The sequence below is a fragment of the Cataglyphis hispanica genome, chromosome 1 (assembly GCF_021464435.1).
Source record: "Cataglyphis hispanica isolate Lineage 1 chromosome 1, ULB_Chis1_1.0, whole genome shotgun sequence".
Lineage (NCBI taxonomy): Eukaryota > Metazoa > Arthropoda > Insecta > Hymenoptera > Formicidae > Cataglyphis > Cataglyphis hispanica.
Window position 1 is genome coordinate 16,834,746 of NC_065954.1, and position 14,705 is coordinate 16,849,450.

Below are 14,705 nucleotides of genomic sequence, written 5' to 3' on the forward strand. Positions count from 1 at the left end.
TAAATCGCGCGTGTACCAGCACCATCGTTAAGCAGCCACTTTGCCACGTTACGTAGTCGGGTAATGAGATTTCCCATGTGTCTGTTGTAAGCTCCAAAAGATAAGAGTCGATCTTAAGCTATACGGTTACTTAGTTACACGTGCCGCATACAAATGCGAGGTATATGAAAATTCGCATAGATAACACGTTATATCTCCCATCTACGTATTACGAAGTAATGCAAATGCGCGCAAAATTAAAGCATAATAAATTGATATCTTTAATAAAAATATCCGCTTATCGAAAGTGCATCAAGTAACAATCGTATAGCGTCAAAAAGTGGAGAGAGAGAGATTTAATGATTATAACAAATTTGCCATAAACAGAAATATTTCTTCAATAATTAGTAAGATTTTTTCCTTCAAATAAAATTTATAACTCCTATCAAGACGACAAAGATTCAACAGAATCTTTTTCGACAAGAATTAAATTTTTGGCAAATTATAGTCAGATTTATATTTTTATATTTTAGTAACTTCATATGAAACTATCGAAGCGATACTTCTTAAAATCATCAGCGATACAATTGTGAATTATTAACAAGATTCCAAAAAGGGGAAAGGGTGGGGCAATGAATAATTTTGCAACGGGCCGAATGCGATTACGCGGTTCGTTACTCGTATCTAGCATCGATGTTACTTAACGCGGTTGGCTGCACGCACTCAAAGTATCCATCACAATGTTGAAAATTACGTTACAGCCGCCGGTTTTATAATAATAATAATAATAATAAGCGAGTGGTGTAAAAAAATGTTTCAGCAGAATTCGATTATAATTTGCGCTTTATTCACGGTCTTCGAATCGACTAAATAATACGATGAGTTACATAATAATAGATGATTATGATGGCGATAGACGATTTAACGATTAAATTTCGCTTGCGAATAATGGAGTTGGTTGAACGATATTGCGAGAAGGGAGTGATTCAATCCGCTCTTTTATCCAACCGTTTTACAGCAGCGTATATTTTCCCTTTATGTCGTTATTCAATTTCATTTTAAGCGTTATCTTTTCAATGCGTTACGCCAAGATCTGTAATTATCCGCGTGATCGCTGAAAAATGGAACACGTAAGCAAAAACCTTGTTTTCAAAGGAATTAAGTTCTTCAAACTTTAACTTGTATCTATATTATATTAATTATAAATTGATGTAACTTGATATTTTACTATTTAATATTATATTTATAATATATAAAATTAGAATATTATATCGTAATCAAATTTAATGAATCTTAAATAATTTTATAGTAGTTTATATAAAAAAAAATTTGAGAATAACAAGATGGAAATATTATAATTTTCTTTTGTACCAATGAATATGAATATTAATTGTGCATATATGTTTCCCTTTTTACAAATTAAATTTCACCGCATTATTTTGCCTTATAAATCAAGTATATTTCTTTTCAGTATTATTTCAATTACTGATACATCATTAATATATTATTTGCGAATAATAGAACAACTCTTAATAATTACACTGCAAATTCTAAATGTGCGGACATATAAAAAAGATTCATCGATAAATTAAACTCTAATTGCTTTTTATAACAGTTAGTCTGGAAATAATTGTCAGGAGTCTAACACACACACACACGATAAAGTTGAATATAAATCCAGCTCAATTATCGCGAACGAGACATCTTCCGCGAAAGTTTCGCGCGCGGAAAGTTCACGTCAACAACAGTGCGCGGAGTCTATCGTTCGCACCGTAAATTCACGACGCAACACAATGGAAACTCGTGAGCGACGACGATGAATAACGACGAGTCGGCCAATTATTAAACCGGGAATCCGACATTCGCAATTAGCGGAGAATTACGAGTACGCGTGCGTTTCCCGTCCTCGCGATAATACACGCGAATGGCAGGCATACTGGGCGGAATTTAAGCACAGCGGATTCTGCGAGTCTCGAGATGCACAGCTTTCAAGACGCGAGCGCGTTCAAGTTTGCACGATACTGGAATTGGTACTTAATGCTTTATCATGGATGCATAAGGCAGGTTTATCGCAAGGAATATAGAACGAGTCGAAAACACTCGATTCGTCTACCGAGTTTCGGATAATCAACTTGTTATCACAATCGTCAATTAGTCAATTCCATTGATTACACAGACGGATAAAAATATTTTTGTCAAATAACTAATCAGAGTAGGTGATTTTTTTATATATTTTCGGCCACAACAAACAATGTTGCTATCAAAATTTTGAATTTTAAAATGGAAAATCGATTTCTCATCTTAAAATTTAAAATAACTTTAAAATCTGATGAAGATTTGGACAGCATTATTTTTTGTGGCCGAAAATCTATAAGAAACCCTACTTTGTTGACCAAAATTTTTTTTTTATCGCCCTGTGTTATGTTTCATAATTTGACATGACTCGTACAGACGGCGGGGCACTCACCTAGTCGCGTTGATCGTGAAAATGGTCTCGATGGAGCGACGATCGAGCACGCCGCCGCTAAGCAGGTACTGGACGGCGATCAGGGCGAGGACGACGCAGGCGAGCGCCTTGTAGAGGTGGGCACGATGCCACAGTGTCACGGCTGCGGCAGCCACAGTCATTGCATGCGCGAGACACCATAACTCCCTCCTAGCCGCCGTTAGAGGAGCACCGCCGTGCACCACGAGGCGCTTCCCCCCGCTGGCCGCCGCTTCCTCGGCTGCAGCCGCAACTGCTGGTCGACCTGGCACCGACCAAGTCCTCCCTTGATGGGCACTAAGGGAGAAAAGGCCGCCCGGGGCTCTTCACTTGCGCTCGCCAAGAGCATCACCCCCACGAACCCTCGGGATATCTCCTCGGACCGGGATGATGATGTCTGTAAAACAGTAATGGAGAAAGTCAGAAAATTTCACGCTAAAGAGTGCGTGGCTTCTTGTTGATCATTATTAACAATTAATATCAATATTTTGATTTTAATTTTCGATTTTAACTTATTATATATATATAAATATGTACGTAAATTGTGCTATTAAATATTCAATTTGTTATAATAGAAATATATTTCGCTACTGATTCAGTTATTATAAATTAATTGATTTTCTCATATATAAATTTTCGTCTTTGACGCATAATTATTTTCAATTTAAATTAGAAGAGAATATTTCTGTGATATAATAGATATAATACAAAGTGCTTAAAATTTTTTGCAAAAAAAAAAATAGAGATAAAGAGTAGAGAAACTAAAAATAATAATATTATTAATTTTCGCTCATTTAAATTTAGTTGAGATTTAATTGAAATGTGAAAAAGAATATTTTTACTAGTTTATTTATTTATTTATTTTTTTTTTTTTTGTAGATTTGCGTGAAAATAAAAACAGATTCAAATAAAATAATGAGTAGATAATATTAAAAATAATAAAATTAATATAATTTAAAGAACGCTCTTCCTCTTATAAAATAAAAATGATTATTTTAGCGCGAAAATATAAAGATGCGTATATTTCTCACGAGCTTTATCGCTCGACCTCGTCCTGAAGCTTCCAGCTAATACCACACGGTGCCATTAACACCGCGAGCTGCAAAATTTATCACGAGAAAGCTTGTGGAAAAATGTAATACCTTAATATTATATATCTTTTGTGAGAGTTATACAAGTCGGGCACGACGAAATAAAAAGGAAGTTCTCGAAGATATGGCGAATTAAAAATGTCGTGTGTACGGCGACTGGGAAAACATTTTTATGTTTTAGCGAGCATTAATTATGTGCTGTCAACTTTTACCGAGATGCCACAATTTCGTTCTATCATTTTTATGACATTTGTGCAAAAATAATATTGCAGCGCGTTATCTAATTTTAGAAATATCAATATACACGTATTTTTAATTATTTCTAAAGAATTATCTTTCGATACTGTATATGAACAATTTTTAGAGAATATTAACTCTAATAATAGAAGAACATTAGAAGAAAAGAGAAAGTAAAGTTACTTTTCTGACATGATGTAAATATTTTTGTTACTTGACAAAATTGTCATCAATTGTACAAAATTGTGTTTCTCTCTAATACAGTTTATTGTTAATATATTCGAAATATATACAGATTTTTATATAAAACGGCAGCTAATGGCATTAGCGAGATGCGGCGAATCCGATATGACGTTGCCGGGGAAATCGCTATCGCTATCAGAACTTCATCGGATCAAACTACGCGGGATTACTCTTACACCACGCCGACCGAAACTAATTCGAGTTTATGTGCCCGGAGCTACCGCGAGTGGATGTATTTAACGAGTTGCCAGATTTATCGGCTCGCGATGGTAACTCGTTCCCCGATTGTTTCAGAGAGCGCAATCTTTATTATAGTAACTCCCACCTATTAAAAACTAATTTTCGATCTTCCTTATCGGAAGGCTGGTTTATCGCCGATCACTTCGCATTCCGAACTTTGTATTAAATATATATATGAATCGTTTGATTAATCTCTATTGATTATTTAAATTAGTTGATTAATCGCAGTATAAATAAATCAAGAGAACATTTCCGCATGAATTCAGATGCTGAAATAGCGCGAATCTCTTGCCATCTCTGAATTGCACACAATAGAGCGAGGAGGAAGCTGGCTGCGCTTGCGGTTCGGAAAGTGGAACGTAAGAGGATTAAGCTGACATGCGCGCTTTACTGCACAGCCAATTGAAAATGGCTAATAGTTTACAGTTTACTGGCTATCATATAGATGTTGAATATTCTGGTCTAAATCATAATTTCGAGTTTTTGAGTTTAATGACTTTGCTCTATCAAGAGAGAGATAGTGCCATTCCTTAAAGATTCTGTAAAGAATATTAAACTATCTCTAAAAATTCAGAGATTTATTTCTCAAAAATGGCTAATAAAATCATAAATTAAATTTTATAGAAATGACGTATATAGATAACGGTTTATCTTTCCAAAAATCTAAAAGCTTTATTATATTTTACATTATCGTCTATTAATTTTAATTATTTATTTAATTAGTCATAATTATTTTTATTCTATATTAAATTAAAAACATAATTAATTAAAAGCATAAAAACAAAATATAATTTTACTTGTAAATGTTATTTGACTTATTAAAATATTAAATAATATGCAAATCTCAAATTAACAATTGAAATAAAACAGAATTTTAAGCGAGAGATATTGGTTTATTATTTCCATTATTTTCACTGATTTATGCCCGCCGTATTTTCATATTCTCTCACATACTCACTGTGCAAGCATTCGATTCATTCGTTATTACCCTCTATTTCTTCCTTTATATTAACATACAAAAACGATGAATGTTCATTTCGCAGGAAAAAAAAAAATCCAGACAATATTGCTATCGTTCTTTTCTTTCTATCTTCCGTGTGTTTCGACAATACTAAGATAGACCATGCCTTCGGTTTATTCATATCGCTCGCTTAGTCGTAATTTCAAACCCTCTTCCCTTCCTCCCGGTCCCTCTTGTTGTTATTAGCTATCCGCGCGTTATCGTCCAGCTCCATTTTAGCGTACGATATAGCGCGGCTTGATTTTTCTTTGAAAATGAACGACCATCGGTCAGGATATTGTGGCGACACTAATAGAGAAAGGATAAACTATAATCCTGTATTAAAGAAAAATGGAACTGAGATGAAGAATTTTACAACGAAAAAAGAGTACGCTAGAAAATATTTTTCTCTGTTCAAAATCTCGAAATCGCATCAATTCTGTGATAATTATTTAATTTATCAATATAGAAAAAGGAAAGAGAAATTGTCTAATATTTTTCCTCTAAATATTATGTTAAAAAAACTTTTAGATATACTTTTATTTTAAGAAACTTGATTTTAGGAATAAATTATATTAAATATTGTAAATTAGTTTTTTTATAAAGATATATATATATATATATATATATATATATATATATATTATAAATTTTTAATTAATTCTTCTTTCCACACAAGATATGTGTGACGTTTAATTTAATTTTGATAAAAGAACTATTTCATATCGGAAACTGATGGAATTCTAATAAACGGGCTCACATAATATTGATGATTCTGATTAAAAACTGACTAAGATTAAAAACTCCGATTGCGAGTGATCAATTTTATTCGATAACAGTACTCTTTCTCTATCTCATAGCTGTGATACTCTTTTTCCGAGGGCCAGCGCAAGATGGGACATAGTGCTCCATCACCTCGGAGTGGAAAACATCATTCGGAGCTTTCCTCCGCCACAAAACTACGCGGCTTTCCGATTTTTCCGAGCTATTGGATTTTCTCACTCGACAATTGTCGGAACTCTCGTATTTTCCACGACCAAGTTGACGCACAAGAAATTGTGTCTCTCTTTCTTTTGTGACAAGAAGAGTTCATGAACGTACGCGACTTGGCAAAAAGGCAATCGATAACTTTGAACTGTGCAATAACGGATAAAAATAAAATATCTGTTACACATTTTCACTGATTTACACACTTTCCCTAACGTTATATACTTCCGAATAATTCCGTAACTATTTTTCTTTCATTATATTTCAATTACATACTTAATAATTCTTATTTTAGCTTAGCCTCGATTGTAATTTCAGAAAAAAAATGCAATCTATAAATCCTCCAAGTGATCATAATCAACGGGATCCGTAACAATAATTCCTTCATAATCATCGGCGTATTATTTGAATTACGGTTATTTGAATTGCATGAAAGGAATAACATGACCATTACTCTTTTATGTATACGTGCATCATATCGTATTTACGATCGCACGAGATTTAGAAGGCCGATGAGATATATCTACTTTTAATTCATCGTGCTACATACGCTTTCAAACACACTCACAATATCAAAACACTGATGTTTCATGTTTCGAATAATTATATATAAATTATAAACATTATAGAATGTTATAGAATGGAATATGTTGTATTAATTTAATATCTACTTAATAATCTACTCTCAATATAAACTCGATCTATACATCAACCTCGATTTTAAATAAATACCGAAATTTATAATAAAGTACAGAATGCACCATTAACCGATTCAGTTTGTCATCGTGGTCGATTTGTTTCCGCTGCCGTGACGTTTACTCATGGAACACGTGATCGTTGTAAACGATCCTCGTCGAGCAGAAACCTATGGATGACGTCGCCAATCCGTCTCGCCGCAAAATACGCGACCGTCGAGAAAAAGAGGCAAATAATAACTCTCCTTCGTTCATGATACATTTATCTCTGTCCCTTGATGATAAAACCAGTCTCGAGAGACGGACATGACGACGGGGAGTCATTTTCCCCTATACCAGAAGTATTACACACCATTCCCATTACATCGTTATAGGGATGCAATAGACATACTTTTTCTTTCATGACATTTATATTAATCGTTACAACTTTTCTGAAATTACGCCCACCCTATAGCTCGTATCTTATTGATTCGTTGGGTCCCTCCCTTCTCTCGTAATATACAAGATACCCTCTTAACTTTCTGTTTCAAGTCACGTCGCGATACGTCACGTCAGGTTGCCGGAATGGCAGTCGGAACGATACCCCAAACTTTCCTGCGTATCTGATGTAAATTTCCTAGGTATGCTGTGTGCGTCGGTTTTATAGGAGATAATTTGTATATATAATTAAGGAAGATGCGAATCAGAATCCGCTGAATGTTTTACGATGGAGATAGCGTGTACAATTAGGGAAGACACGAATCGGTGCTCTTATTCTGAAATAAGCCTATAATGTTAAGATATAAGCAATTATGTTTCCAAACTTTTAATGACATTATATTCTACTCTGTCTTAAGTTATATACATATATCTATATATAATATTAATCTAAACGTTTAATATTAATATCAAATCTATTATTCAAATAAATCAATTATTCAAGAATCTCCAATTAATTTTTTTTTAATTAAAAATCTTTAGTTTCCAATCTGTTCAAATATCAAAGAAAGATTAGTAGGATAAAAAGCTATATTTCTTAATTCACTCTTATGTTAAAAGACTTCATCAATTTTTGAATAAATTGTAAATTAATTTAAAGAAATATTAATTTACTCCAAGTTTTCCAACATTAATTTCTCTACTTCACGTGCATGCATAAAATATACAATTCCATTAACAACGTAAATTTTATTATTACACTTATACTATTTAATATAAAAAATTTGAATATATATATAAATACAATGCTGACTCTACGATTTAATATATTTAATCCCGAATTAATTTCCTGTAGATATCGCAAAACAGTTGGCGACGCGCAAATTTATCATTTATTTATTCAAAATACGTGTGACAGCCGCATTTGACGTGAGCGAGAGATGCTGCACAATAAAGCGTACGGGTGATATAATAAATAGCGCGTGTTGCCATCTTTATTAGACCGAAGCCATCTCTTCGCGCTCATTTCCGCGAGCCGTGTTGCGTGTTAATCAAACGTCGCGCGTTTATTCAATTAAAAACGCGACCTCGCATTTACCAAGCGTTTCCGCGCGATAAAATCGCCGGTGCAAAGAGTAGTACGCGGTAATTGCGCTCTGCTGCAATGACAGTGCTGCATTGTGTTGCAAGTGTTGTCGACGGCGAGAATGAGGGGGAGGGGGAGGGGGGAAGGGGGAAGTCTCGCTGTGGCTTCGCTTGCATACAGCGGAATCGTTCGTGATGGGACAATCATCCGCGAATTAACACGCACGTGCGTTCGTTTGTAATCGCCATTTCGCGAGTCGCGTCTCCTATTTGCATGCAAACGCGGAAAGCAATAAAATAGCGTATGACGTTTGGCGCGGGATATACTTATATCGTGCAAAGATAGATCCCGCGAGATCGGCCGCGACATGTGAAGCCTCTCGACCGTAAAGTCCATCGCTCGTGGAAACAGCGCTGACATAATTTTTCATCAAAGACAGGTGGAGTTTAAATTTGTCAACAGAAGGCTCCGGCTTTCAAGACAATTTTGTATCTCGTTTTATATGTCCGTGCTATTCAATTGTATTTCAATGTATATTTCGTAGATAAAATTTGCACGGCGACCAAATTGAATAATGAAAAAATTAACAGATAAGCTTTCAAAAAATTTTTCGCAAATCTCGCGAATAAAAAGCTTTGCTATGCATAAATAAATACAGCGTTTTTGCTTTAAAAAAAAAAAAAAAAAAATTACAGATAAATAAAAGATGGATATTCATGAAATACTATATACTCTCTTCGTCTCTATACTAAATAATTTTTCTTAAATAATCTCTTTTTACGTTTCCATGATATTTTTCTTCATTTAGTTTATGCAAAAACAGATGACAACTCAAAATTTGTGTCCAGTAAAAATCGAATCTCCAAACTTCGAGTATGATAGTTCATGGATGAAATAAACAAACACACACATCCACAGCACTCAATACATTCGACATACATTTACGCATCATTAAATCGAGTTATTACGATTGAGACCAAATTACTTTTTCATAGGCGCAACCTCGATTCGCAACCTCGTGTAGACTGTCGAATAATTTCCACGTCGTGAATACATATCGACCGCATCGTCATCGCATGGATTGCGTCACGTGGGCGGAATATTCAAAGAGGACATCGTGTCCTTCTCCTAGAATCCTGGTCGCAGGTATTATCGCATTCACTCCTCGTATTGTATGTTCGCTGCGCGTACAAACGCACACATTTGTGCGCTATATGACTGCGAAGCAAATGCGGAGAAAAGAAAAGAAAAAGCAGAGGCCTCTGATTCATCACTTCCTCTTAGCAAAATAGAGACGAGATTAAAATCATATTGTAAAAGAAATATTGAAAAAAAGATGTATATTAATCAATATATTAAAAATTGAGAAAAAGAGAGAAGAAAAATAATGGAATACATGATACAATGTGCCGGATACAATCTATTGTACATACAGTTAATACCTAAATTATATGTATTTTTGGCAAAATAAAAAAAATTCATCAAAAGTGAGCATGCAGTTACTTGAATCATTAATATGACAATAAAGAATTTATCAGAATACGCGACAAAAAAAAAAAAATGCAAAACTATTTCACAAAATTCTTTACAAAGACGTGACATGCTTGCAATTACACAATCATTGATAAGAGAATCGTAAAAATATTTCAAGACAATCATATATACATAGATTAATAATACTTATATTAATATGTCAATAATTACATTAACATATCATCCGCACATTGATAATTATTCAGCAATTAATTTCGCGGAAACAAGGATGCATAATGAAACGGGGAGAAACGCGAGTATTCAAGAGGGACCGTTTGTTTCCGGAGATATCCATTTCCAAGTCCGAAGGGGATCGTGACCCTTCGCATTGTATACATCGTTTCATATTCGCTTTCCCGCGATCCGCTCTGAATTCTTGGCGATGTCAAATCCGAGTGCGGTTGCACTCCGACGTGCATTACAGCACGTCGCAATGCAGCAGCCAGAATTACGAAGGACGCGTGCGATTTTGCTAATAGAGAGAAAGAGCGCGATAAACAAAGAGAGCGAGAGAGAGAGAGAGAGAGAGAGAGAAAGAGCAGCGGTTGCCAGGGATCCACGGCGGTCAAGGTCCACATATCGTCAAAGCCACTAGTATTGATTCAAAAGCTTTTACTTTTCATCCCGGAGAATGAAGCGATAATAATTCCGAGAGAAAAATGTGATATTGAAAAAAATCTCGTTTAAGTTTGGATATATATCGATGCAACCAAGGTTGATTTGCTAATGTTATTGTAAATCTGATTTAAATTAAATTCGTGTAAAAGCCAATAATATCAAATTCTAAATTTTGATTCAATCAAAAGTTATTAAAAAATAATTAAATTCCTATAAATATTTCTCTAAAATATTTAAAAAAAGATAACTTTAAATATTTCTAAAAAATAACTAATTGTAAAATTAATAAAAAAAAACAAAAGCTCTTAATTTCAATTCATTATCATAAATAAAATTTCAATGTAAAATCTCGATGAGTTATATATTCGACATGAAAATATATAAATATATTCAATAAACGTATAATTATTTTACATTTTATAACGATATTATTCTTGACAATTATTAATTTCTCTAATAATACAGAAGAATTTTAAACTATGGATTCATATTTTATTCATTAAATTGCTCTTCATTTTATTCGGATTTAGAGTTGGTTGTAAAATTATTTACACATTATATATCACGATACTAGAAGTTTCTAAAAAAAAAAAAGAAAAAAAAACAGGAAATATAAAAATTCACGCGAGCATTAATCCTTAAGCACACTGTGCGCGCACGTTAAGTACCGTCGTAAAATAATGCTATGCCAGTAATTTAGCGACTTATCAGCGACTATAAAAAAGGATTTCCTTATCCCAGTAGCTTAGTTGCAGTTTCGTTACGTCAGTTACTCCTATAGTGTAACTTCTGATAGTCCTTAACGTTCGCCGGCGCGCTCCCCGAGGACGTAGTATAATTGCGTTAACGTCGTCGTTATGTTACATCGCCGCCGTTGATAGCGCGCGATCTGATTATGGCGGTTACGAGTTAATCGAGCACTCGCAAATCGAACAACAATTTTATTAACAATGTTTACGGATACAAAAGATGCCTTTCTTCCAGAATAATATAAGAATATTACTAGTAATAAAAGGACTAAAAAAATAAACAATATATGAGTTAATTAGAGAAAATTTAGAGTTTATAATTGCAATTCAAATAACATTAAAATTTGAGTTAAATTTTAAGTTAAAAATTTTTCAAATTAAATCTATTTTATCATACAGTTAAATTTAGTTTTCGAGGAGATGCACAAAAAAATGCAAGAATTATATTATAAGTTTAATTAAATATTGAAATCAGTTGAAAGTTGATCTCAATCCAATATAAAATCGTCTTGCGATCGATAAAATTTATATTCGGACCGGATGAAATTTAATGCTTCAGAATAATTCAGAAACGAAACTTTACTTATTCCAAATAATGGTTCATGTATCATTTTGTTATGCTGTGGGGTGTTTTTCATCTTAACACTTGAGATACGCAATCTAACTGTCAAATTGATAATATACATATACTGTAAACTTCATTATAAATAAGAGAGAAAAAACAGATATTAAAAAACTATGAAATAGGTAAAAATCTTCTTTTCAGTTTAAAAATTTAAAAAATTATTTATGTTAATATTGATACGGCTTTAAAATTAATAAAAATATGAAGATGTATCTTTCATTATTTTTGCATTATTGAATATAATATTATTGCACTAAATCAATACTTTATGCAATAATCGAGAATGCAATCATAAAAGAATTAAGAATCTTTCCATCATTCCTTATCTAATACTATAACGATACAGTTCTTAGTGAGATGATCTCATCTGTGTTTTTTATACGTTTTTTTATTGTTATCTGTATTTTAAATTTATTTTTACATTATCTAATATGATATTATTGCACTAAGTCAACACTTTGTACACAATAATCGAGAATGCAATCATAAAAGAATTAAAAAATTCCTTTCCTTCATTTCTTATTTGATACCATAACGACGTAGTATAGTAATTGACGAAATGATTCTGTGTTTTTTCCATCATTACTTATATTTTAGGCTTTATGTTTTATCTATATTTTTATTCACGTTTATTTTTATCTTAATTCAAGCACATGAAATAAAAGAGATTGAGAGAAAGCATCATTACATTAACTATCCATTAAATTGTGAAAATTATTTCTGATTTAGTTGTAGTGTAATATGTCACGCTCTAATTATTTTCTGCTTATAAATCAACATTTTCTATGTCAATTAACATCTGTCAATTAACATCGAACAATGTATTTCTCGCAAATATATTATTTTATGAAACCTAGATGCAATTCTGGTTTATGCAGAATATCTTTATTTCTTAAAACTTTCATGAAAAAATATGAAAACACAAGATAAAGGAATTTTAGAAACCACACATGAGTTTTTCATTAAAATTCAAATTAAATTAAAATTTTTATCTCGTATATTACATTGATGCTGTTAAGTTATAATTATACGCTATATTCGTTAAATATTAATATTAACAATGCGTTTTTTAATAATAAAAAAAATTATAAGTATTCTTTAAAATACTTTTAAAGTTTTAAAGATTTTATGTTTTAAAAAGATACAAGAAAAAGAAAATCGTGATCCAATGTAACGCAAAATGTACCTCGATCTAATTATTACGTTGCAATGGCGAGCCATGTGATAAGTGTAATTCTATCGGAAATAAAGAAAGTTATGAAAAGTACACCAGATAGATAGTAGCAAGGTGTGGCCGCTCTTACGTAAGCAACCTCTTTTAATCTTTTTATAAATTCCTTCCGCCTCTCTCTAGGGAATACCGGAAAATAAATTCGTTTTAACGTTAATGGACATAAATAATCCGGTATCATGATTAATTTATGCGGATAAAAAAATATACAGTACTATGTATTTAAAACTCTTCTTAATATCCATTCTGCGAAAAACAGATCAAGTTGAAAATTCTGTTTCAAAATCTAAAACTGAGTTAAATTAAAAACAAAATTTTAATAGCCATTATGTGTTATAGTCGATGCTCTCTTCAATTATTAAATAAAGTGAAAATTTGACTGATTTTAAGTTGTGTATAAAATTTCAAAAGAAGCTAAATTTTTTATTCAATTTATATATAAATACAAAAATTTATTTATCTTTTATATTTTTTCTTCTCTATAATATTTTATTGCAAATCACTCTGGAAAAAAACAGTCAATCGTTTACATGAGAGAACTGCGATAAAAATGACAAATAGTTCAATTCATACATTTTCTCCGGTTACGCAAAATAATAACCGAATAGATAAAACAACCAAAAGATTTACATGCTGTCAAGCCGTGGGTGTTAACGCATTCTAGATGGCAGGCGAGTAATTCAATAAATCAATAAACAGAGCAAGATTTAATAAAAGGAACGTAACGCCGACGCGGGCAGCTTTGATTAAAACGCGAATCAATTCGAAATATCTCGGTCACCATTAATGAGTCAATCAATTCCTGTCATTGCGTTTGATCCGATCATGCGCAAATCTCAATATATATATATATATATATATATATATATATATATATATATATCAATAAGAAACATGTTTTAACACAATGCCAATGAAAAACATATTTCTGTGATTGGAACAATATTTTACGTTTGTTCGATAAATATGTATAAAAAATGTAAATGTTTATAAAATATTATATATTGAAAAAGATGTAAGAAGAAATTTATATATTTGCGAATCTATATAAGTTCTATTATGAATATTTAATATCCATTAAGTATTTTGATAATCGATAAATCACTTTACGCTATCTATTATTGATATATAATTCCAATCATTTAGTTATAAGTATCCAAATTATATTTTTTTTATTTTGCAGTGATTTATGCTGTTTTTAGCTGGCATCTCGCATGCAAATTTTCATTTGAGTGCCATCGCTATCCGGAGGAAACTTCGTGTCAGAAGACATAGGACGATTTATCTTTTTATGAATATGAGCGCACGCCATCTTTTTTCCAGTGCTTTTAATGCTGAGAAGAATTTTTATCGGCATTCTCATGAAAATTTGCAACGCGATCTTTTTTTTCTGATTTCTCGCGTCATATCAATCTCATAGCAACCTCTCTTAAGTACGCGGCCAGGCACAATTTTCGCAAAACTGCCACTTCACTGTGCGCGACGGCT

At 32.5% G+C, this 14,705-nt stretch overlaps 1 protein-coding gene across 6 annotated transcripts in view; it reads right to left on the reverse strand.

Moving 5' to 3' along the window:
* The window catches only part of LOC126858902 (beta-1,4-N-acetylgalactosaminyltransferase bre-4-like), a 100,112-nt gene that overhangs the window by 25,161 nt on the left and 60,246 nt on the right, over nucleotides 1-14,705 (reverse strand). For all 6 annotated transcript variants that reach the window (XM_050609618.1, XM_050609607.1, XM_050609597.1 and 3 more), the window contains one exon: nucleotides 2,447-2,861. In XM_050609618.1, the coding sequence (XP_050465575.1) occupies nucleotides 2,447-2,607 (161 nt within the window). In that variant the 5' untranslated portion in view covers nucleotides 2,608-2,861. The remainder of the gene's footprint in view (nucleotides 1-2,446; nucleotides 2,862-14,705) is intronic.